We start from the raw sequence: 26,562 nt of genomic DNA on the forward strand, positions 1-26,562 counted from the left end.
GACGAGCCTTTATGTTCCTTTTGCTCAGCTGTGGTTTTTGTCTTGGAAGTCTGCCATGCAGGCCATGGGGACTGGGCAACAATGGCCTACATGGCAGACTTCCAGGACACCGGAATGAGACTAGAACAGAACGGGCACACAGTGAACTATAACTGACCCAAAGCTGAACTAGAAGCACAGGTAACAAAAACTTAGAAGCCTGAGGAAAATAATAAAGTGCTCAAACACAAATTAAAAATCATGAAACCACAAAAAGCAGAGTGGACGACATGGAAGTGACATCATCATGTGTCTGTGGGGCAGGATTTGGTGTCACGCCATGATGGGTCAGCTGTGTTTCACTGTTGGTCTGAAGCGTGACAAGTTGTCATATCCAAAAACTGTGGCAGAGTGATATTCATTTGTTGTGTTTGATTTTAAATAATCCTAAAACCCAAAACTCTACCCAACTGAGGACATCATGTACACGGACCGCTCTGCTGACATGCACTAATGAGCTCTCAGATTTACCCTCACATGCACTCAAAAAATAACAAATGTCCACATTTCTGAGCTGTATCGAAGTCTTCAGGAGAGATCAGCGTGTACAAAGGAGGTTGCGGTGCAGTCCAGGATGCTGACAGCAGTTGCTACATATTGATACTGGATGGTAAAATCAGACATTTGAGATTAAATATCAAAATATTTGCAACAAACCAGACGTTTTAATGTTTACTCATGATGACACTGAGAAAGTGCAATCTGGATGTAATTATTTAATTCCTATAGGAGGCAGGGCTGTTAATCTTTTGTGCCCGATTTTTCTCTTTTATTTCAATTGAAACTGAATATTTTGGGATTTTGAAGCGCTCAAACCAGAAACCTGAAGACCTTGGTGCTGGCCTTTCAGAGCGCTGGCAGCAGGTTAATCATTAACAAAACAATTTTTTGTGGCTTCAAATGAATTTGACTGTATCAGACAACAAACCAATTTGTTCTTATCGCCATGACGTGTTTTAGTACACTTGGTCTCATTCAGATTATTGCTGGGATAAAAAGCTCCACATAAAGCTGTCTGGTGATGTCACCGTGCTGATTCACATATTGATCTCTGAGCTAATTGCTCATGTGGAGACCAGACTGTACCTGCTGCCAGGTGAGCAGGAGAAGTAGGCCAGTGTCTCTTTATCTGTGTGTAAAGACAATGTGTCCTATCACAGATGGAAATTACTGCGATACAGCACACAGGAAAGACAAAGCAGCGGCCTGACAGCTATTGTCCACATGACTGCCTTTGTGTGTGTATCCAGGGCACTGCAGCGCTATCTTTGGAATTAATATTTAGACTGCAGAGACCAGAACAGCTCTGAATAGAGCAGGACCTGCAGAGCAGCCAGGGCTTCACCCCAGCCTCTGTTTACTCTGATTAATTATTCTCTGAAGGAGGCAGCAGCTCACGCACAAGCCTGCTGCCTCACCGGGCTGCACAGAGGCTTTCGGCCAACATTTCGCTTACGTTTGCCGCCTCGCACAACTGACCGTGCAACGCAAACGGACACATTGGAAAATCCAGCTCCAAGGCTTTAGCATTTCACAACCTCAACTTCAGAAAGTGTTTTCAACCCGAGTTTGGGATGCTGTGCAAAACGTAAATCAGAAGATAATGCAACAATCCGTGAATCATTTAAACTGTATTTTTTAATGAAAAACAGTTGTGAGCTACAAATGTCATTGTTGTTGTTTTTTAAAACAATATATCCTAACTATGATTTTGATGCAAGCAACAAATGTCAAAAAGTTGGTTCAGGGCATGTGTTGCAGCAATTCTTCTTTTAACACTTCTTGCTTGATATAGGATTTCAGTTGCTTAACAGATCAGGGCCTCATTTGTTGTATATTTTTATTTCATAACATCCCAGCGGGTGACAAGTCTGGACCACAGGAGGGCCAGTTTAGCTACAGAGACGTGCTGTTGTTAGACGTGCAGAACGTGGTTTGGAAATTTGCAAGGCAGCCAGTGAAAGGGACATTGTAAGGCTGGTAGCAAGTGTTTGTTAAATAGAGGTTCAGGACAGACACACAGCTTTATTAATTAATAAAAGAAGTTTAGGCTTCATAGGGTACAGTGTCTTTAATAACTGAGACATAATCACAGTTGTGGTGTTGATTAAATATTGCATTACTGCCAGCAATATTATTGATTAATTGTATGCATCTTAAACAGGTGATGATGATGCCATCAAATATGTTAAAGTGATCCAGGCTATGCGCACTAATCCCAGAACATGGACCTGCATGGTATTGTCCCGGTCTCTCCTCTTTGGTCTGCAGGATATGGTTCCCCACACCTGGTGACACTTTTCTGTTTTGCCGTTTACTGTAAATTAGCCTAACTCCAGCAAAAGCATCTACAGTATGTAGAATATCTATTTGTCTCACATGCATAATAACTGTAATGGTTCCAGTGAGGATCAGGACAGCAGAGGGACATAGAGTAAAATCCAAAAATCTAATATGGATGGAAATCAGACTCAGGAAAGAAAAAAACAAGAAAAAAACAAAAACAGTCCGATAAGATTAACCCAAGTTAACAAATAAGAAAAACAGCAAGGACTACTAACAGGATGACCTGGGAAGTGACAATGTAAAATTGGGTTCTTCATATAGTGAGAAGCCTGAATGAATAACTGAACACAGGTGGTACTAATGAGGAGGGAGCAGACTGTCACACAGGAGGGAAAACTGACACAGAGAGGAGGGGGCAGGAGTGCAGTGTGACCAGGAGAAACAGAAAACCAGGAGAGAAGCTCCAGGTTTTGTCCTTAACAAAAGGTCAGGGACAATTCAATGTACCATGTTTTTCGGACCATAAGGCGCACTGTCGATTTTTGAGAAAATTGAAGGATTTTAAGTGCGCCTTCCCACATAGCAAAATTGGTATGGCCCGGATCTGGCCCACACAGTGTGCTTACACATGGCCCACATACCGCAAAGAATGACGGCCCTTTGGTGGCCCAGATCAGGTTTGCCAGAGGTGGCCCACACATGGGCCAGCACAAGGCCAGGTGCAGACACACTGCTGGCCCTGTGCTGGCCCAGAACAGTTTCAGCTCTGGCCCCAGATGTCAGCCTAATGTGTACCTTAATTAAGCCATGCAATAACAACATGTGCCGGAACATAACAGTGCAAAAGTAACATGACGAAACTCTGTTCAGACAGTGAACGGACTGATTCTTGTATAACGCTTTTCTACTCTCCCGGATTACTCAATGTGCTCTATACAGCATGCCACATTCACACACTTTCTCTAAACTGAGTGCTTCCTAACTACATTCATACACATTCACACTCTTGACACACAGACTGGAGGAGCCAGGGATCGAACCACTAATCTTCGGATCAGTAGGGGACGTATTGCAACATGGCATTTGGGTCTTCTAACTAAAATAGGAAAATAGGAACATAAATAGTGCCATCATTGCCAGACCTGGTCCACATCTGGTTGACATACACCCTGCCATGACACCGGTCAGTCAGAAGTGCCAGACCAGTTTTCTATGAGCCTGGGCCACATAAACCAAACCATAATCGGGCCAGATGTGGCATGCCAGCACATAAACAGTGCCATCTACGTCAGGCCTGCTCCATATCTGGATGACATACTACTTACCATGCCAGAAGTCAGCCAGCAGTGCCGGCTTGACACCAGATCCGGGCCAGACCTGTCTGCTATGTGGGTTATAGTGCAGAAAATATGGTATTTATAAAGCACCAAATCGCAACAACAGTCATCACAAAGTTTTTATACTTTCAGGTAATGACCCTGCAATAATACAAACACTACTCCAACAATCAGATGACACAAACAAACACAAGCAAACACTTGGTGACGGTGGGAAGGAAAAACTTCCTTTTAGAAGGAAGAAACCTAGGAGAACCATGCTCAGGGCAGCACAGCAATCTTCCATGACTGGTTGGGGTGAGGATGAATGAATGAATGAAGGCCTAATGAATGGTTCAAAATAGTTTGATTTTTAGTAGTTAACTACACAGAAAAAAGTCAAAAAATTCATTCAGTCATATGAACTACAGTAAATTAGGATTCTTACAGAACAGATCAGAGTCATCTCTGTATTTAGTGCTGCTCTGCCTGAGGGGCTTCTGCCTTTCAGTGCTGATGTTGAGAAATGTTTATTGACCATTTCGGCCACATAACGCCTCCTCACTGTTATATCTGAAAGAGTCATCCTCTTTGGGATTCTATTTTTAACATCCTGATCCTGTTGCTAATTAGCATCTCTATTTGAGAGACATTCAACCAGGTGTTTTTCTTTATTATTGCAAAACCTCTGCAGTCTTTTCTTGCACCCTCACCCAAACTTCTTTGGAAATGCGTTGCTGGCTTGATATTCACATCGAACATATCTTCTTCCAAAAATAATAAAATGTCTCACTTTCAACATGAGATTTGCTGTCTTTGTAAAAGTTATAATTAAATGAAGGGTTTGACAGTTATTGCATTTTTATATACGTTTAGCACTTTTTCTCAACTTATTTTGAAAAAGATGTTGGACGTGATGTCATTGTTCCCCACGGCCCAATCATTTTAATGCAACAATCCTTAAAAACACCAAGTGTAATAAAATATGACCCAGCAGCCTAGAAATGATCACTCAAACTACACCCTCTGCACCGAACCGGTGGTGTTGCCTTCCAGCTGCATTGCACTAATGTACAGCTTGAATTACCGGTTGTATTGTGTGAGCGAAGCCTGAGGCAAGGATTAAATGGTGGAAGTAAAAAAGGAGGAATGTTGCTCAGACTTCAGACAGGAGTTGGTAGGAAAGAGTTACCAGATGACTGGGAAAGTACAACTGAAGAAGTGTAGGGAACTGCCAAGAAGGTGTTTGGTGTATCCTCTGGACAGAAGGAGAGACAACAAGCAGACTTGGTGGCGGGATGAGAAAAGGAGCAAAGGCTTGCAAAGGAAGAGGTTAGCAAAGAGAAAGTGGGAGAATCAGGGAGCTGAAGAAGTAGACAGTACTGGGAGGAGAGGCTAGGACTGCAACAAACCAGAGGCTTGAGAAAGACTCAGTTAGCAAGGCAGAGACATCGAGCTGGAAAGCATGTGCAGCAGGTTTGAGTGGTTAAGGGTAGAGATGGAAATATAACAATGAAGAAAGTGTGAGCATATGGAAGGAGCACTTTGAGGAGGTGATGAACGCAGAAAATGGGAGAGAGTAGGACAGATGGAGGAAAGTTAGTGAATCAGGTGGATGGTAAATGGCCTGTATTTATATAGCGCTTTTCTAGTCCCTAAGGACCCCAAAGCGCTTTACATATCCAGTCATTCACCCATTCACACACTGGTGATGGCAAGCTACATTGTAGCCACAGCCACCCTGGGGCGCACTGACAGAGGCGAGGCTGCCGGACACTGGCGCCACCGGGCCCTCTGACCACCACCAGTAGGCAACGGGTGAAGTGTCTTGCCCAAGGACACAACGACTGTCCGAGCCGGGGACAGTCTCGGGGACATGAAGAGGGGAAAGACGGTTGGTGGGTCTTGATGACACCTGTGGAGCTACAGAGATGTCTAGGAGAGAGGGCAGTGGACTTTTTAATGATGGTGCAGGACGTGTATGAGCGCAGTGAAACAGAGGTGAGGTGTGCAGTAGGAGTGACAGATGGGTTCAAGGTGGGGGTGGGATTACCACAGAGGAGATTCATGGATGTAGTGAAGGAGGACATGCAGAGGGGCGGTGTGACAGAAGAGGATGCTGGGTAGGACTGTTCGATATAACGATATATATTGGATGATGATATAAAAACGTCTATCGTTTCATTTTACGCTATCGTTTGTTTCGTGGTGTCGCAAAATAAACTGTTTACGGCAATATTTTTTCATCGTTTTGATGGTCACTGTAGTGGCTATATTAATTTCTTAAAGTTCTCTCTTTCTCTTATATTTAATATAACCACACTACGGACAGACAAGCGCCTGTTTTTATGCGTTGTCGTTAGCAACAACGACGGTAACACCATCGCGTGTCCGCTTGTTTATGTTCCACATAAACCTTTCACAATAAAGCTCAAGAGCCTGTTGGGACTTTTCAAAATAAACTGAATCACGTGAAGAGCAGATTATTTACGGATGAGAAGCAAAAAAGAGCCGCCAGGTGCTAAAAAATAAACCTTAGACTCAAACGTTAGAACAGGCTTTTCCCCGCAGCACGCCGTGTAATAAATACTCACAAAGAAAACGGCGGCCATTACAACTTATGTCTAAAAATGTATCATTTCATGCATCTGTTAAAATACTCGACTCCAGCTACATGACGCGCAGCTGGAAACGCTTCCCGCAAGTCGAGCTGCCCGAGATTCACAGAATTTACAGAAAATGTTAAATTTTTGTGATTTATATCGTTATCGGACGATAGATGTCTTAATATCGGGATATGAGATTTTGGTCATATCGCACAGCCCTAATGCTGGGATACGGTGAGACGGAGGCAGATGATCCACTGTGGCGACAACTAAACGGAACAGACTGTGTGTTTTCTGAGCCTGGCTGAGGCTCACGGCGAGCGCTGCTGTGACACGTGGCTTGAAGATAAAATTATCCACACGCCAATTCTCATTTCCACAGTTATAGAGTGAACTCCAACACTGGCCACTTATTGGCCAATCCAACTAGGATTAGCTAATCCAACCCCCAGAGGACCGAGAAGGAAGGAAGCGTAGCTGGAAACGAATTGTCCGTGCTTATGAACATAATAAATTAGATTTACAGTAAGATTAAACTTCGACCAGAGGGAATCCCACTGAAGGGAAATATTAATGTGTCCTTTAAAAGAAAACACGGCCTGATTTGATTTGGGCTGGCTCACACTCTGAGCGGCGATGATGTCGGCTTTGAAAATATTAAAATGAAAACACGCACAGTTGAATATTGGACTCATGGGGATAAACTCTGATGTCTCACTTCAGCGAGGGCTTATCACACAAACAAAGGATGTTTGTACTTCAGGTTTTGTGAGGATCTCAAACCTGAAACTTTAGTCAAACATGGTTCCTGAACCCTAAAACCAAATCTGAACCCACTAACCCTCCACCTTTAGTAATCTGTCACACACTGAGGACAGGCACAATGTCCTCACAAGGTCCAGAACTCCTGCAGGTCCTCACAGCGATATGTGCGCGCACACACTGAGCATGATGGGGGATTTCTGGTCTCAGTTGTTGTCCAGCTCTCAGGGAGTGTTTCCAGTTCGTGTTCCTCCTCCTGTGTGGAGGAGCGCTGAGAAACAGCACAGGCCTCTGAGTCAGCCCTGTGTTCCTGCAGCGATCACACGCTGCACACATGTGACTGTAAATGAATGCAGTTTGATCCAACAGGCGGGCCTTTAACATGCATCTGTAGTAGGAATGCAGACCCCTGCAGGAAACGCCTCGTGGATGGAACTACTCATACAAAGCATAAGCATCAATATTAAATAGGTTTTTTCTGCAGGTTGCATTTGGAGTGTGCATGAACACACTGAGCAGAGCTTCACGGTCGCCAGAAATGCCAAAATACAAGAAAAGGGGGACACTGTGTCTTTCATCGAGCAGTCGTTTGGGAACATCGAGCTGAACCTCCATCAGGAGCCGTAGCCTCTCTGAGCTCCGTTCGGAGAGGTGAGAGGACGTGAACTGCAAACGTCTCTAGTATCTTTCTCAGCACGAGAGAACATTCCCATCACTGTAGCTCACTGACACGGAGCTCAGCCCCGCACTGAGCGTTTATCTTGTTTATGAGTTGTGAAACCTGGAATAAATCAGCAGCGTGGAGAGCTGCGCTGCCAAGCTCCCAGTGACGTTATCAGCCTCCACCATGAATCAGAAACAAGGGAGGTGTTACTCCTCCTCCTCTCCACTCACTTAATTCATCCTGACAAGCGAAGCCCGAACTTGTCAATCACGCTGACCCTGATTGCTTACAGATATCTGGAGGTTTGACAGCATTCTGCGAGCTGCGGCCTTGTGATCGATAGTCGGTATAAACAGCTTCACCTTCACCCTCCTCCACCTCCTCATAAACACGTCTTCTGACCCTCAGGAGGTTTATGTGCTTTGTGCTCGACCCACAGAGAGACTGGCTTGAGTTGCGCATCCATCAGCCTCAGTTCATTCGCCAAACTTAAACTCATCACATATATACGTGAACATTAAAGGATTCAGGTGAGTGTTGGAGTTGACGATTTTTGTTACACTCAGGCTCGATCATCATCACGGGGGAAGATGTCGTCTGTCGTTTTCACCCTCTCACACTCATAATTACACCCTAGTTCTCCTGATTGTGCAAATATCATATTAAACACTGTTTCAGAACTGAACATAGAGATGGAGCTGTGAGGCAGGAGGACACGAGGAGGACCTCAGAGGAGGTTCATGGATGTAGTGAAGGAGGACATGCAGAGGGTTGATGTGACAGAGGAGGATGCTGGGAAAGGAGGAGATGGAGGCAGATGTCCCACTGTGGTGACAACAAAAGGGAACAGCTGGAAGAAGAAGTAGAAGAAGAACTTTATGCTCCTGTGATGTTTGCAGAGCGGTGTTGGAGCTTCTTCGAGTTCGGTCTTTAGTTTGCCCACTTGTGTTGAATAATGAAAGTATTTTTTGCCCTGCACGCCGGACCGATGGAGCGCTCTGCCTGCATGCATGCAGCTAAAAGCATATATGGATTTTTTAATGTAGACGTTTCAGCAACAGTTAAATATTAATACTTGTACTGCTTTTAATCATGTTTTACTTATTGTGCAGTTTTTGCTTCTAATTAGGGTTAATATTTTTTTGTATACTTTTTATGATTTCTAATTTTTATATTTTACTGTCAAACTACCATTTTCATTTCTAAATTTTTCACTGTATCAGTCTTTTTTTTTGCAAAGCACTTTTTGACTCCCTTTTGTGAGTTCTGTATCTATAAATATTGCTTGCTAAAATATGAGAATAAGACTGAGCTTTTGTCCCGTACTCAGAGAACAGCCAGTTTAATGCTGTAATAGTTTCACAGGAGAGAGAGGACCCAAGTGCATGATACTAGAAGCAGAGTTGAAGTACAACAATCTAATTCTTTAATCCAGGGTGGGGTCACACACGGGGAGGCAGTCAGCGAGCCAAACAAACCAGGTCCAGATAAAGTCCAAAAGGTCATGGAGGGGAGATTAACTTGGAACTAGAGGGAATTAACAAAAATTCACAAGGAAACCAAGAAATAGAAACCCGGAGATGGCTTGAAGGCTTGACTGCAGCGGCAGGGCAATCTGCCCACTGGTGAATGCTACACAGGAGGTGTGCTGTAAATACTGTGGGGCGGCCGACTGGCAAATCAAAGACAGATGATACAAAAAGGAGGGAAATGGAGCACAGGTGGAGTTAAAAATGCCAGGAATAAAAAAAAAAGAGAAAAGCAAGGCGGTAAAATAAAACAGGAAATGATTTCATCATAGACAAAACAACAAGTCCCAAACACGATGAACATTTATAACTACTTTATAAGATCGAGATGTGTTTGGGTACCGTGAGAGCGTGAGTTAGAAAGCAGGTGATGCTTGGAAGCGTGAGAGTTGGCAGTGCTGCGTCTGAAAGCAAAGTCAGGCTGGGTGAAGGGAGTTAACTGGTCTCGCGGTTTAAACGAAACCAGTTTCAGTTTCAGGAGAAACACTCAGCAGAGCTGCGGCAACCTCTGACCTCTGCTTCACATATCTCCCTGCCAGGAGAGGCAGCACAGCGCCGAGTCAGCAGAAGACACGAGGATAGAGAAATGAACAGTGAGAGGAGTCATAGTAAGGCCCCCACCCTCTCCACTCACCACTTCTGAGGACATTACCCTGACTTACATTTGTCTCCTGCAGACTTAACCTTCAAGCATTACTTCACCCAAAATTTAATGTGATTTTTGTCCCTAGAGGGAGGCCAGGTCCTCACAACTGCATAAACTGTTTCATGGCCCCACAATGTCAGTTAAACAAGCGCACACAAGAACAAAAGAGAAACCTTTTGTAGATCCTCTATGAGTTAATTATTTATTGTAGTTCTGTTAACTTCAGATGTTTACATTCTTCTCCATCACCATCAGAAGCTTTCTGATTCATATTGCTGCAAGATCATGAGCACAAACGTCAAACTGGATCCCCACAGAGCCCTGATCTCATCATCATGCAGTCAGGCTGGATGACATAAAGACACCGAAGAACTGTACAGGTTCTCCAAGATGCTCCAAAACGAGCTCAGGACTGAAACCGAGATCAGACTAAAACCACGTTTGAACCATTCTCACCAGAGCCCCGGTTTAGACGTAATAGAGCATCAGTCTCATTTGTTTTCTGTATTAGAGCTGTTTGTTTCTCTAGTAACAGAAACCAGGACTTGGTGGGGGGCAGGAAACTTACTGGTCGATGCCCGCCCACTGTTTGGTCTCCTGCTAGAGATTTTATCTTCTTTCTGTTTTCTTTTATTCATTGGGTTTTCTTTGGCCCAACGCCGAGCTTTTCTCTCCATGTTCTGCTCAGCTTGTTCTGCTCTACAATGTCTTCTCCATTTCACTCTTTTTTCTCCATCTTTAGTTCTTTTCTGATGTTTTCCTGCTTTAATAAAACTTCAATGTTACATTATGAGAATTAAATGCTGTGACTGCAGGGAGAAACAGTTTGGGAGATATATATATATATATGCATATCCTTGTGAGAACCATTTATGTCCTCTTTAATGGACATTTGTTTTATGTCCATTATCATCTGACTTATTTGAGCTACCTTAAGAGGAGACTCTGGCCTTTCCAATGATATCTCATGTGTTTGGGTGGCCTCTTTTAGCTCTGAAGGAGTTTACCTGTGGAAGGAGCACAAGGTTAGGTCCATAGACTATTGATTCTCATCATTTTGGTGTTTTAAAAGTCGAAGGCTCACACTGCAGCGGCTTGTCAGTCACATGGTAGGCGTGCCTTAAAGTAGATATTGCTGTATCATCCTTTTTTGCTCTAACAAGGATCAGATTTTACAAAATAAACTTTGTTTTGTGTTAGAATAGACTTTAAATTAGCAACTGAGACCGTAAACTCATCTGGAAAGTTTTACTAAGCTCAAAGAGCGAGGGGGCAATGGGGTTATTTTCTCATAGTCAAAACAGCTGATTTTATTGTGAGTGACCCCTCCTGCAGGCTGTTAGAAACAAAGCAGGTTTAAGGGACTTATGAATTGATTTCACTTGCATCCTTTTCATAGATGTGTCTGCATTTTTGTGCATGCTGCTATAAAAGCTGCACAGGAATGCTTTGGGAGGATCAACAAACTCTACCCAGCCTCCAAAATACACCCATCCATTTTCTTCTGCTCACTGTCATGGCGGCCGGAGGGGGGTTCAGGCTATCCCAGGTACCATGAAGCAGATGCTCAGCTGTCACATGGCAAGTCAGACTGCTGGCCACAAGGCTAACACAGAGAGACAAACAACCATTCACAACTGTGGGCAATCACCACTTAACCTACTGCATGTCTGCATGACTCTGGGAGGAACCCGGAGGAAAGATGAAAGATGAAAACCAGCACAAAAAAGCGATCACCATGATGATTCTACTTTAGAGACTTGAATAGGTAGAAAGGGAGGCTGAAGCCTGACTGCTTGTTACCTGTTGTTCAGGGTCTGGCTGCTGGGGAAGACATTCACTCAGCTTTCAGTCTGGGTTCTTAGCTAGCTTAGCGTTAGCATGCTGTCTTGCGCGTTAGCATGCTAGCATCCGTCGCACTGCAGGCTTACTTGTTGTTTTAAAAATGGAGTGTTTCTTCTTCAGTCACCTTTCTCACTCACTATGTGTTAATAGACCTCTCTGGACTGAATCATACTTGTTATTAATCTCTGTCTCTCTTCCACAGCATGTCTTTTGTCCTGTCTTCCTTCTCCAATGGTTGCAGCAGATGGCCCCGCCCCTCCCTGAGCCTGGTTCTGCCGGAGGTTTCTTCCTGTTAAAATGGAGTTTTTCCTTCCCACTGTCGCCAAAGTGCTTGCTCATAGGGGTCATATGATTGTTGGGTTTTTCTCTGTATGTACTATTGTAGGGTCTACCTTATAGTATAAAGCACCTAGTAGTGCGAGTGCAAGACCTGATAAACTGGATTAATCGGCAGGCAGATTAACAATGGTTAATCTGCCTGCAGCCTCCCCCCCCATTCCCGAGAACCTGACCTGGATAAGCGGTGAAGAAAATGGAAGTGGGTGGATGAATGGCTTTTAATGTTGTGGCTGTTCTGGGTGATAATCACTTGTGCTAATCTCAGATGCACCTCAACTGATTTTATTCCAGAATCAGGCCTTAAGGACATTTTTACTGTAAAACACAGTAACTCTCCAGCCATGTGCCGCTATATTAGACTAATTTAGAGATGTAGCTGGGAGTGGAGTCACGGCATACAGCTGTAGTTTATTGAGCTAATGGTCAAGTTGGCCAAGTATTTTACAGCTAAATGTTGTTCTACATTGTTTTCTCCGGTGGATGATCTGAGGCAGCAGGAAAATGAAAAAAGTGTCCAGGACCCCAGAGGATCACGGGCCTGGGGATGTTTAACGTGACAGAAAGACCTCTCAAGTATAGAGCTGCAGATGTGTTGCTCAGTGGCTTCGCTCTTTCAGATGCAGAGGAAGGAAAAAAGGAAACGACTGGAGAACATGTTTTCCAGATGTTTCTGTGCGAAGCCCTCTGCCAGATTCTCGGAGGAGGTGGATTTTAAACAAACGTATCTTGGCGATGGAGGACGAGGCCATCGCTCATTTTTATGTTTGAAGTTTCAAATGTTTTCACGTCTCCCCATCTGGTGAGGAAGAGAGAGCAAAGCATCGTGGGAAGAGAGTGAGTTCACCGCAAACGCTGCGATGGGTATCGTGGATGAGATCTGCACAGCAGTGAACAACAACCGTCAGCAGGGCGACACAAACACAAACATGCACACTGAAACACTTTCTTTTACACACTCACCTGAGTGCACACACCTGGAAATATCGACTATATCGGCAGTAAATGAGCACAAACAGTCACACAGGACAGGTCAGGCAGTGCAGGATGACTGATTGCTCTTATTAGAAGTCTTTAACTTCAGCTCAAACCAGTGTGACTGCTTTTAAGCTGCAGCTTCAGTTTGGTTCAACTTTGACCTCAGCAGTCAGCCAACAGAAACGTGTTATCTGGATGTATTTTGTGTTTGCAAAGGGAGGAGCTGTTCCACTCACTCACTGATATCACACTGTTTTGTATGGAACACGACTTGACCACAAAGTACAGCGGCGTTCACAAACACTGCGTGTATCAGACGTGATTCTGAACTCTGTGACTCAGTTTTATTCAACTCTGAGCTTCCTGGTTTTCTCAAACTCTCAAAAAATGATGACACGTTTTCTTAAAAAATAAATTTTTACAGAGTTATGACAGCCAGTGTTTTTAATAACAGTACATGAACATTACAGAGGGTGTGCTGTAATTTCCAGTCAGATCTGATGTTGGCACTGTTTGGTTATTGTTCCAATCTCCAAACACACTGATATCGAGAAGTATCTGCCTGACCTATTGTCTCAGTAATATGGTGGATGTGTTGCTAGGCAAAAAGCTCTACAGGCTCCTCAATACTTGAATCGCATTTTTTATTTCCAGGATATCTGCAAATATGCCTGCAAACATTCCTTCTCTATATCGTGCAGTTTTGCAGTAGTTCCTGCACAGAGAGATGTTAGTTTTTATGAAAATATGGATTTCCCCCATAAACTATGAGCATTCACTCTAATGAGAGTCATTATACAGAAATGGTTTCAAAGGTGAATTTTTCATTTTCCTGTTTGGAAACAGCTTGTAATGTTGGGTTGTGTTCAGTGGTTGAGAGGAGGCGGTAGAAACCTTAGCAGGATAGTAGGAAGAATACACGATCACACTGGTCCTGGGAATTCCACAGCGTATCCTTTAATGCACATTCTCTTCATCAACCATGCAAGGCCCGGTTGAACGGCTGCTGCTTATCAAACATGACAGACCCGTAACGTTGCAAAGGTTTCTGGAGAGGTAAAACATATAAAGTCCGTCTCTCTCCATGTATTCGCATGCAAGCACGTTGTTCCCATAAATCACAGAGAGGGCAGTGGCGCACACTAATGACCTCATAACCCCTTGACTTATTTTACATTAAAGAGACACCACACCACTGTGACTGTTACAAGCTCAACCTTGAGTCCTGCATCATACAGAGCACTAATCCATTGATGATCTGCTTTGGACCTGCAGCCATGACGTGCTAAAGTCTTCAGTTATTCCAGAATCAGCACCACTGCAGCTAAAAACCTCTCCATCCACAGAACAGTGGAGCAAAGCAGCTTCTTTTTGTCCTTCCCTGGTTCCTTTCAGCCCCATCGGAGGTTCATGCTAAAAGGGAGCTCTTCCTTCCTACTGTTGCCATCTGTGGTTAAAGGCGAGTTTTCTGATTGTTGGGTTTTCCCACTAATATTCTAGATTTTTTTACTTTGCAGAGATTAAGGGCATTGAGACGAAAATGACCGCACTGAACTGAATTGCATTGCAAAGCATATAGTTAGGGCTGGATCAGGTGACCCTGAATTCTCCCTTAGTTGCACTGCAATAGGTCTAGGCTGCTGGGCGATTCCCATGATGCACTATTTCTTCTGTTTATACACTTCTGTGCATTTATTTATTAGTTATTGTTAATATCTCTCTCTCTTCTACAATATCTCTTGTCCTGTCTTCCTCCCCTCACCCTCAACTGGTCTCAGAAGATGACAGCGCCTCCCTGAGCCTGGTTCTGCTGGAGGTTTCTTTCTGTTAAAAGGGAGTTCTTCCTTCCCACTGACGCCAAAATGCTCGCTCATAGGGTTTCATATTGTTGTTGGGGTTTTCTCTGTTTTCTTTGTATTACTGTAGGGTCTTTACATTACAATATAAAGCACCTTGAGGCAACTGTTGTTGTGATTTGGCAGTATATAAATGAAACTGAATTTAATGGATGGATGGATCCTGCAGGTCTCTGAAAGTGATCCTAAGGATCTTAATCTGACTGGGAGCCAATGAAGAGATTTGCGCTTTGGAAATATCTAGGGAGGGTTTGCTGAGACAAGTGAAGACCAAATCACAATCAGTGGGAGGAAGCAGAAGAGTGAACACTTCTCCATCTCAGCCTGAGCTCAGCAGCAAATAACAATAAAGGACTGCAAGATCAGGTTAACCGTGAAACAGAGAAGAAGAAAATCTCTTCCATGTTTGCACTCTGCAGAAAGTGATTCAGACTCGTTCTTCTCTCACTCAGGTTTGTTTTTAATATTACATTTCTGTGGAAAAGTGAAACCCACAAATGCCTACTCCATCTGAATGATGTGCCTGATAAATCCTCGGTACCTGGGAGAAACAGCCCTTAGTCAGTCTGACCTTTTCTCCCACGGGACTGGGACGGGGTGATGTTCGGTTTGTTAGCCTCCTTTAACACCTGTTTCTTGTATAAAATTAGAACTTCTATGAATGGAAACATCGCTCAGTTCTGTTAACTAAATGTATGCATGTATGCCTGTTACAGTGTGGACACAGGATCTCATTTAACAACAGAAAAAAGACAACAAAGACACAAACCTGCAACTGGATGCAAAAGACCACAGCGATTCACAGATTGACACTTTGTGTAAGTGGGATAAAGCACCCACAGGTTTGGGTTTGGCAGTGTGTTGCAGTGTGTCAGCCCTGCGGTGAGTCTGCGGTCTGACATCGTGTTGTTCAGTGCTTTGCGGGATAAAGGGCACGTATGTGATTCAAGCATCATCGTCAGGCAGCGCACGAAGCTTTTTGTGCTGCTGCTGGTCGTTGGATTAGGCCTAATGACCGAGTGAAGCTGATGTTCCAGTTTTCAGCAGACTGATGAGGATTCACCGCCCACACTCACTCACACACACACACACTGAGCAGGTTTATTTTTAGATAGTGACATGACTGCTCTGACAGCGCTGATAATTATGGGAACATGAGGAGGAGGAGGTGGGAGGGCTTGCTCTGTGTGCTTTCTGTGTCAGGCGGAGACGTTTGACGTTTCGCCAGTAAACCTTTATAACCCGCGGACATGCCAGCTCTGACCTTTGAATAGCAGAGAGAGGCAAAAAAAGAGAGAAAACCCTGCCCTCGTTAGTTTATTGAGCTCAGGCGATCATGATGTCATCGTGTCAATCATTCACCCCGTTTGGGTTTCAAGGCCGGCGGCTCGAGCTGCACATTCAGATCTCTTCTCTTCTCACTCTGATAACCTTTTATCAATCCACAGCTCTTATCTGTCCACACACACTGATTTAACACCCTGCATGACTGAAGCTGAGCTCATATTTAAGAGTTGGGGGGAAAAAAATGCTCCCAGCGTTTAAAATCAAGAAAATATTTCATCATCTTCTGCACGATGACAAATGTTCTGTTTTCATTTTGCGCTTTAATTTGAAATAAAATGACTAAGCTGAAAGAAAACAACAAAGACAGGAGGAGGTGAAGATGGATAATGTGTTAGGGAAAAGAAGGAGATAAGAGAGATGAATATTTTACATGAAAACATACCAACGTAAAGAAAAAGGGCAACAAGAAGTCAAGGCAGGACGAATGGAGATAAGTAAAGGTCGAGCACGGGTAAATAAAACTGCCGTGATTTTGTTTTTCAGTTTTAAAAATAACCTTCCAAGAGCACAATCTGATCGTTTAAAACAGTTCAAACAGTTTGGGAGGCAGACACCCACTTAATTAGTAAGACTGGGCTTCTGTGGGACCTTCTCTCCTATATGTTATTTTATATTCCTTCACTTCAGGTCACTAACTGTTGCTTACCGTTTCACACAGTTTGTGGTTTGTCCTGTTTGTTGTTCACAGCGTCTCTGTGCTCAACATGGTGGAGGGAGTGTTATGGCATGGGTGTGTGTGGCTGCCAGGGGAACTGGTGTTTATTGATCATGTGACTGCCGACAGAAGTGACAGGATGAAGTGTGACGTGTACAGAGCTGCACTCTCGGCTCACATTCAGACTAATGCAGCAAAGCTGCTCAGACGGAGCTTCGCGGTGCAGATGGAACCCACTGTGGTGGTATAGAAAGTTACCTCAGAAATAGTGTCACTGTCCAAAAACTGATGAGCAAAACATTAAATCTACGCTGTAACTTGACGTGCACTTTTCTGTAAATGCACGCAGATCTCAGCAACTGTGGCCGGTCTACGAGGAGTAAACATATTATATGTTTAGCGCAATAAAAGCAGAAAATTTAACAGGCTTAACTGTATGTCGTTTCCTCATTATTAATGCAGTAGCTGCTGTTCTGACCTTTAGCAGCATGCTGCATTTTGTGTTTTTGTTTGATGTCATATTAAACTCTTACAAGTAACTAAAGCTGCTGAGCTGTGGAGCTCCTGCTGCAGGATGCCCTCTGTTTGCTCAGAGTTTCAGCTCTGCTCAGTCTGCAGGGAGGCTGCAGAGACCGGTAACCATGAGTAACCAGTGATCAGGCGTGATAAAACAGGTGACTTCAGCAGCCAATGAGGAAGCAGTAATTTTTCTCGCAGGCCTTTTCACAGTTTGACCTTTGGTTCTGTACTAATGCCATCCCATCATGTCGTCTCTGCAGTGGTTAGCGGCTTTGTGGAAGGATTTGGGAGAAAAATCTCAAAAGAATCAAAGAAACATCATAAATGTATTAACCTGCCACGCAGTGAAATCTCTCACTGAGAAGAATTCAGGCAGCTGAACTGCAGTCTGGCTATTTTCACTCATACTGAACTGTTACTGGTCACCAAAGACATGCTCATTAGGTTAATGGGTGAATTGGCTGCTGCAGATGCAGCCAGATGTTATCCGTGACGGACTGCACGTGCGTCCAGGTTGCAACGACGTCTCACCTGATAACAGCTGCTCTCTGTGGCTCCAGGCAGGATAAGCAGTAAAATCTTCACACTGGAACATTTGGAGTGACACCTTTAAAGCACATTCATGCACTCACACAGTGTCTCTATTTATGAATCAGTGGTCGTTTAAGGAGGCAGGACATCCCGACAGTCTATGTGAGCAACAACTGGACTTATTTTCATGGCAAACGTCGCCGTCAGCCCTCAGCTGGAGACACGGAGTGAGAGATTCTAACGTCAACCATAATCATTAATTCTTCTTCATGACTTCCTAATGAGAATGTTTTATTTACAGCGTTAATGGAACAGTCAGGGCTTCGTGACTGAGCTGCAGCAGCTGTAATGGTACATTCCCACTGCCTTAATTACCAGTTCCATTAGAATAAAAAACTAAGGTTTACTGAGACTGCTTTAGAAGGAGATGAATGAATGAAACCACAGACAACAGCTCTGGACCAAAACAAACAAACAAAATATCAGGACACAGTTTCAGCTTTTATACTCAATTTTAATTTATAATGCAGGTGAGCCGGTTCTGATATAAAAAAGCTGAGTGACAGAGAAATGCTGCCCAGCAACATTCAGAGCAAAGCAAAACAGCACAACCATCACGTCTGCTTCCTGATCCGCTCAGTTAAGACCGGAAGATTTAATTTTATGAGTGCACTAAACTTTCACCCCCAACCCCCATTCATGCAAACACTTCCCTAACAAACATGCTTCTGTTGGAATAAAAGTGTAGAAAGATGAACGATACAAACAAACAAAAAGTCAAAGGTGAAGGTTGTGCTCAACGAGACTCCCGTTCCCACAACGCCAATCAAAATATGTTACACTAATAAAAAGAACTGGAACTTTCAGCTCTAACTGCAACTAGCTGAAGTGATTCAGGTCAAACATGATTTGATTTCATTTCCACTGCTCAACTCTGACAAAATGCTGGAAAATTCACATGCATGATGGAAAAACTGCAAAATATCGACAATTTGCTGAAACTAAACTTCACACGACCTGGATAAACTACTGGATGAAAACTAAAACACATTCTGACTGATGAGCTGATGGTTTGTGTTTAAAACTCGCTGAACTTTCTGGACGAATCTGTGCAGAAAATTTAAAAAATCAAAAGTCTACAGGAAACATTAGGAGAACCTTGTGGGAACGTTGGCTTGAGCAGCTCAGAAGCAACAACAACATTCCTGCAGAGGCGAAGCTCCTGACAGACAAACCCTGTGGAAAAACACTCCACGCCCACACAAAGCTCATATAATTATAAAGTCTGACAGCAGTGCGGGGTGGCCCCGCCCCTCTCCGCGGCGTGCCTGCGGGGCACGGGCCTGTCCTGATCTGCTCACACCTTATTAGCAGGCGGCTAATCAGCTGGCCCGGGTTAAAAGTGGGTTTAATTAAATCTGCGGCTCGCCTGAAGAGTCTGAGGTGTCTGGGTCCGCCCAGCGGCGAACACACAAACACACCTGTCTGGACGGGCCACTCCGACAGGTGGCGGGAGGGGGTTCGTCCTGCGCACACCTCCACCTTTACACAGTTTCAACACAACAACATGGTCTTGCTGTCATATCAGCAGCAGGATGGATGCCCCAACTTCCTGTCAACGCCCTGATTAAAGCCTCAAATCTTCAGCGTGAAACTAAAAGAAAACACGCTGATAATTTTCAAAAATAAACACATAATGTATAGATTTTTACACTCTGACACTGCTGGAGGCCCCGTGATTGTCAATACTGTCAAATAAACAAGTGGTTTTATTTTTACTTAAAGATGTCCTATTAACAGGTTTAAGTCCATCTGTTCAGAGTCTAAACTTGAGATTTTCTGAAGTGGCGTGAAATGAGTTTAGAGGTTTATTTTCTCATTTAACACCAATCAGCTGTGACGTGTATTAAAGATGTGCACACAGCCACTGTTTCCATTTCCAGTGAAATTAGCATTTTGTTCTGCTTCGTCAGGGCCGAGCGCTGCCGGCTTCAGCCGTTAAAGGCTTCGGGCAGCCACTGATATGGCAGGAGACCAAGGTTTAACATGCACCGCCTCTGCAGGAAAGACTCCGCGATTCAGACCCAAAAATTAAAAGTGTGCAACTCAAACATGTTAATAAAACCACCCAGTAAAGGATAATTGTGTCTGTGTGTGTGTCTGTAACCCTAACCCTCCCTCTGTTTTCACTCAGAGTCAGATATAAAAGTGTTTTTCCATTTCTGATCTTAAACAACACGAGTCATGAAAAAACAAAAAAAACAAAAACACACACACACACAAACAGAACTGTGCTTAAAACATCAACATGTAGTGAATGTACTTAACAATAAAAACACTTTTGTTTTACAAACTCTTTGTAGAAGAACAGAAGAAAATACACATCCTGAAAAAAGGAATTTTAGCATTTACAAGTCCATCCTGTGGCTGCGGAGCGCTCAGCGATGGCCACGGCCGTCTTCATCAGACTGAACCGGGGGTTTTCCGCCACCAGGAAGAGGAAATGCAGGAAATGTGTGGTGATTTTTTTGTTTTGTTCCAGAGAATCCTGACAGATGACGACTCAGTTTATACGAGTTCACATCGCATCACATTCCCCCAAAATCAATGAGTCAATCAGAGGAGCGATGACACAGCTGGAGGCTTCCAGCCAAACATCACAGACTAACTGGCTTTCAATTTTAAAAGTCACACTTCAGTGGATCTTTTCAATTTTTAAAAGATATTTCCAGAAAACATGTTTTAAGCTTTTTCTTCTAAAATGATTCCAGCTGTTCTGGGTAGACGGTGGGAACACTGGCGGTTATTTTGGCGAACTGGATGATGATGGTGTTGAATTATTAAGAGGTTAAATAAAAACTGATAATCAGGAAAAAAAAAAAGCCATGAAGAAGAAGTGGGGCCTCATTCCCAAAGGGAGAAGCTTCCACAAAAGCTGCAGATATTCAACATCCTGGTGGTTACCCTCCTCACTGCCCATTGGTGGAGGTACTGTTGGGGGCGGGACTGGAACCCTCCGCGCCTGCCGGCGGCTGGACGTTGTCAGCCAGGTTGTGAGCGTGCTCCAGGAAGAGGTCTTTGAGCACGCTCAGCTCTTTGCTCAGCAGTTTAATCTTTGCCTCGAGCCGCTCGTTCTCCTCCTTCAGCTCGTTTACGCGCTGTTGTGTGTCCATCGCCTTCTGCTTGCTGCGCATGCGGCTCTTCTTCACTGCCAGGTTGTTGCGTTCGCGCCGCTGGCGGTACTCCTCGCTGTCCTTGTCTGCAGGGGGTTTCTTCATCTTGCTGGGGGCGAGGGCTTTGCCACCTCCGGTTGAAGGGTTTGCTGGGACGAGTTGTGGGACCTGCTGCAGTCCGGCTACGGCTGCCGGGAGGGACGAAGAAGCAGCGTGGGCCTGGCTCTGGATGACGCTCACGCCGTTGTGGTCAGTTGCAGTTAGTTTCGGCTGCGACGGCCGGCTCATTTGGATGTGCTGCCAACAGGTGCTGATCTTTGGCCAGAGTCTCCTCAGGTGTAGAGCTGAATAGAAGACTAGAAGCAAAGAAGATGGTCCTGCAGATGGACAGAGCCTGGAGGGCGAGACAGACCAGATTAATTGAGCACATCACACAGAATCAAAGCAAACACTAAGCTATAGACTAGCCATGGACAACACCACACATGTAAGAAGACAAAGAAGTCAGAGACAGCTGTGTGCAGATGTTTCTGTCCACGCGTTTGGAGTGGAGGCCTCAGCTGAACCACAGTACGTCCCTTTCACTGACTTTATTTGGTATTTTAATAAATAAAGTACTGGTGACTTTTTATCGTCTACATGAAAGAACAACACCATCTGATTAGGGTTAGGGTACCTAACCTCAGAGGTTCCGGTCTTTGCTGGCTTCCTGCGCGCTGACAGGAAGTGAAAAGCGTCCTGGTGGTCTTTGATATCATACAGCTGCATCTCGAGACTTGTGCGCATCATTTTGATCTGTTATTTTTTTCTCCACTCTTCTTCCTCTATGCAGTGAACCTCCTGTCGATCTCTTACTGTTCAAGCACACTTTTTAACCAAATCAACAATCTACCTGAGCCTAACACATCACTCACCTGCAAGCATGTCTGTGCTGGTTGAATATCCCCTATCAATTCACTAATCAGACGCCTATGCAAATGGGCACAAAGGCGGTACTATGGATTCTGCTTTGGCGTCTTTCGGTGGCTCCACCAGTGGATGCAGGCTCTGGTCCTGCTAAATATGAGCTTCACAGTGCAAACACTGAACATTTGTCAGACTTGATAGCTTTTTGATTTCACTCTGCAGCTCTGCGCCAGAAATGTTCAGGGATTTATTTTTTTTTTATTTCTGCAACAAAAGGACTGACAAGCCATTTTAATGTGTTTCTATCATTTCTGGAAGGTGGAAGTCAATCAGCCAAAGTTCCAGCTCTGAACATCATTTCCTCACTTTCCTAGCGTTCTTCTCGCTCCAGTTAGGAGGCTTCATCATCACCATCTTCTTCCTCCTACTCCATCACTGCGATACCATAATTGTTCAGATTGTTATTCCGCACGGCCAATTAGTAGCGCCGCTCTGATTGGCTGGGGCGTTGCTATGCAGCCAGTCAGCTGTGCGCAGCGGAAAGCGCTCCGGGTGAAACAGCGGAGAGGTTGCCTGTTGTTGCATCATCACGAGCGGCTCTCTTTGTGTGAAGACAGGGGAACTCCAGAGTCATGAGGGGCTACACACAAAACCACCGCTTTCTGGTGACTTCACCGACGTGTGACAAATATGAAAACACACGAAACAGATCAAAACAGGCGGACTGATCCGAAACACGTCGCTTTAAAGTACCCAAACTTTAATTTTCGAACACTTTGACAACTTTCTGTTCACTCGAAGCGACCAACAGGCAACTCACCGACTCGCCACTGACCGTCGAGCTTTCCCGATCTGAGACAGGCGTCGATTTAAGCCTAGTTTGGCCCGAAACACGACAGCTTTCTTTTAACGAACGCGAACACTGCCTGTTTAGCCGGGCGCATAGCCAGCTAGCGGGTTAGCTCTTGTCGCTAACAGCCATCAGCTCACTGCCAGCTTCGCTGTTTCGGACCTACAGAGAAAGAAAACTACGATTTTACCTTCACTGGGAGGCGGCGGGCTCAACCGTCCGTCAAAAGATGAGAAAGTTCCCCTAGAAAACCGAAGTTTAATCCCGTCCGTATGAGCTTGGACTGTTTTTGTTTGTAACATGGAGAGCGACCGATTGCGAAATCTCTTTTACCATGTACGGCAATGTCCAGGATCAGCTAATCACAGGCGAGTAGGTGGCAGCGAGTGAGGCGCTTGGCCAATCACCGATGAGTGTGCGGCGGAGTGATGCAATGCTCTTTGTGATTGATTCGTGTTTGGACCAATGAGACGCTGCTATCTTCTCTCGGCGTTGTTTATGTAACCGAGGCTGGTCAGATGAGTTGAAACACGTATGACTTCATCTCTGAATGACGAGACTCACTCTCAAAGCGGCCGTACCTTCAGTAACGACGCTCCCGCTTCCTTCAGTCACTATAATAACTATTGTGATGTGTGTGTACGAAGAAACCCCTTAAAACAGCTGGAGAACATTCACAGGTGACACAAGCACTTAATGAAACCGCGGTCCTGCCAGGAACACACAAAAACAATGTAATTACTGTTTTAATAATAATAATAATGGATTGGATTTCATATAGCGCTTTTCAAGGCACCCAAAGCGCTTTTATTTATAATAATCGTGACCAGAGAATATAAATGAAGGGATGTATAGACAAAGACCCCGAGATGTCAGAGGTCACCTGGACCTGAGCCCCAAACAAACAAAAACAAAAGATCAACTTCAAAAGGTAAAAAAAAAGACAAAAAGCCCAAAATATTAAAAAAGCGGGTGATAAAAGTGATAAAAAGAAGATACAAACCCACAACAAACAGACAAAAATTTATCCTGACAGCACTTTTCTCTCAGGCTGCGAGCTTACATGTGGTTTCTAGAGTTTCCAAAAGTGGAATGGGAGGCAGAGCCTACAGCTTCAGGCCTCTTCTGTGGAACATTAGATTGCAGTGCAACTTTCAGCTTTCACTTAACAAAACTTTTGCATTGACTGTCTAGACATTACAGCCATTTTAATACATAGCTTCCCATTTCCAGAGGCTCCTAAGTGTAAATATTAGGATGGATTTTAATAATTGGACAAAAATCCTTTGCACCGGGTGGCTACCTAAAGTCTAGAAACCACGCCACAGTTCATCCTGCTGCTTATACTGGCAGCCACATCATGAATAAACACCCATGACCCGGGTCAACTGCAGCCATACATGCCCAGGCCATCATTCTTAAACAACCATCATCTGTCCCAAGATCTTTTTCAGGCTCTTTTAGATGTTTACTGACAGTCTGACCTGTTGTAAACTTTCTGTATTTCCATTTGCAAATGCATCATTTAATTATCAGTCTTCATTGTGACTCTGCCCCCTCCTTGTGAGCTTGACTGGGTCTGATGTTGTAAAGGTATTTTCTTAATCATGGAAATAATTCTGTCATCATGCGCTGTAGGTGTTTTCTATGCTCTTTCAGATCTTTTGGTGTTGCTGAGCTGGTCAGTGCGTTCTTTCTTTTAAACAATGCACCAGATTTTTGATTTGGTCAATACCAAAGTCTTTGCTGTTTATTTGGGCTTTTCAGCGGAACGATGGCCTCCCTCACTTGCACTGAGATGCCACATTGAGAAGTCCAGCTATCAAATGCAATTTCAACTCTTGGACTTAACAACAGATTTTATATCTGACTATTTCACATGACATAAGATGACAACAGGCCTCATATGACCATGAAGCAGCTTGTCAGTCAATTGTCCTGTGAAAGTCAGTACTGTGCATAAAATGGCTGTAATTCCAGTACAGTTAGTTCAGTACTTTTGGTAAATCCCCCCAAATTAAAGCTGAAAGTCTGTGCTTCATTTTTTTAATTCACTGTTGTGGTGTACAGAGGCAAACACCCCCCCCCCCCAGAAAAAAACAGTCACTGTCCAACAACTTTTGGACTTAACTGTATAAATGAAATTGAGCTGGACTGAAAGCAGCCACAAAGACACACACAACATGAGGTTTGGTAATAGTGATGCCTGGTCACGTGACCAAACATTGCATTGCTCTCACTAGGCGCTGCATCCAAACTGTGCTGATGTCTGGAAATATGCTGTGAATGTTGGCCAGCTGTCCATGTGGAATTCGAAGCTGTCACTCATGACTCCAGTGCAGTGTTTGCTTTTTTGGTAAACTGCTTTCTCAGGTCTGATTGGTTAATGTCAACTTAAATTCAAATCACATTGCTTCTGGAAACAATGTTATTTTTTTATTTTTTTTACTGTCCAACCACACTGTTGCTGCAGAAAATGTGTACAGGACCGCTAATGCTGCAACACTGATTGAACACTTTAAGTCTGAGATAGCACTGGTGACAATGGTGTGATGTCATTGAGGTCAGGGCTGCCTCAGCTCAACAGAGAGTCACCAGTGCTGTTAAAATGAAAGTAAAGTCACTGAAAACAAATGAAGGCTGAATGCAGTATTAGGAATCGCTCGTGTGATCGAAGAGGTCAAAGGTCCACGTGCTGGCCTGATCTGAGGTACCCTCGCACCGTGCTGACAGCTGAGCTGCAGTGAAGCAAACAAAAGCTCTTCAAATATTTGTCTGAGCGTTTTTGTGTATTCTAGTTTGTGTTTAACATGCTGACTTTGAAGTTTAGGAACATCACACTTATTTTTTCCAGTTTTAAACTTTTTTAATTATTATATTGTTTCCTTAAAAACACGTGTTCCTCCAGATCATTTCAAGGACCCTTGGTACTTCCTTCTGAAAGTCTCTGGCCTGAAGAGCTTCCCAGTGCAACAGAAAATGTTGTTCACATTTTCCCAGCTGAGTCCGTCAACACTAGTTTTAAAAGTCAGACCCCGAAGACCACTAAAGCTTCCTCAAGGTTGCTTAAAAATTCCTCAAATGAACCAAAGATGCCCCCCGAAGGATTCTCTATTCCAACATCCTCAATGTGAACCTCATTTATAAGCCATTGATTTTATTCTCAGTGCTACTGTTTCCAGCTGCCCTTTCCTAAATCACTTTTATGGCAGCAGTTACAAAAAGGACAGAAGTCGCGCTGGGCTGTCTGAAAGAAGCAGATTATTGTCTTCAAATGGAGGTCAAGCAAAAACCTGTAAAAATATACGCATGGAATAAAAATACAAAATAAACAAGCAGCTTTAAATCGCTCCCAACACGAAGATCTCTCTGTTTGCTGCTCACAGAGGGCGCTGCAGTCCTGCTCTTCAGTCCGCCGTCCCTGCCCCCACTGCTCCGCGCTGCTCACCCGTCCTCATCCAAGCAGATTCCCCAAGTCACATCTAACATTGTAAGCAGGTCATAATAAATATGCCTCAGTGTTGGATCTTCCTGACTTAGAATTTGGAAATAAAAATACATTACAATAAGAAAAAAAGTTATTTCTTGCAGGGACTTGACGGTATATATTCATATTATAACGAAGTAATGACAGGTTTTTACATCAGTGCGCATTCTATTTAACATCAGACGTGTTCTAAGTCCAGAAGATGTTCACGACTTTTATAACTTGCACATA

At 44.0% G+C, this 26,562-nt stretch overlaps 1 protein-coding gene across 1 annotated transcript; it reads right to left on the bottom strand.

The window, feature by feature from the left end:
* Positions 1-18,408: 18,408 nt before the first annotated feature.
* cebpg (CCAAT enhancer binding protein gamma) lies at positions 18,409-23,191 on the bottom strand. Its single transcript, XM_031743697.2, has 2 exons — positions 23,035-23,191; positions 18,409-21,482 (listed from the first exon to the last, which is right to left on the bottom strand). The coding sequence occupies exon 2, from the start codon at positions 21,374-21,376 to the stop codon at positions 20,885-20,887; it is 492 nt and encodes a 163-aa protein (XP_031599557.1). The 5' UTR covers positions 21,377-21,482; positions 23,035-23,191; the 3' UTR covers positions 18,409-20,884.
* Between the last annotated feature and the right edge of the window lie 3,371 nt (positions 23,192-26,562).

This window comes from Oreochromis aureus, linkage group 1 (assembly GCF_013358895.1).
Source record: "Oreochromis aureus strain Israel breed Guangdong linkage group 1, ZZ_aureus, whole genome shotgun sequence".
In the NCBI taxonomy this organism is placed as follows: Eukaryota; Metazoa; Chordata; class Actinopteri; order Cichliformes; family Cichlidae; genus Oreochromis; species Oreochromis aureus.

What these genes read in the sequence shown, in the direction of transcription:
- cebpg (XM_031743697.2), bottom strand. Translation starts at nt 21,376, where the DNA reads ATGAGCCGGCCGTCGCAGCCGAAACTAACTGCAACTGACCACAACGGC.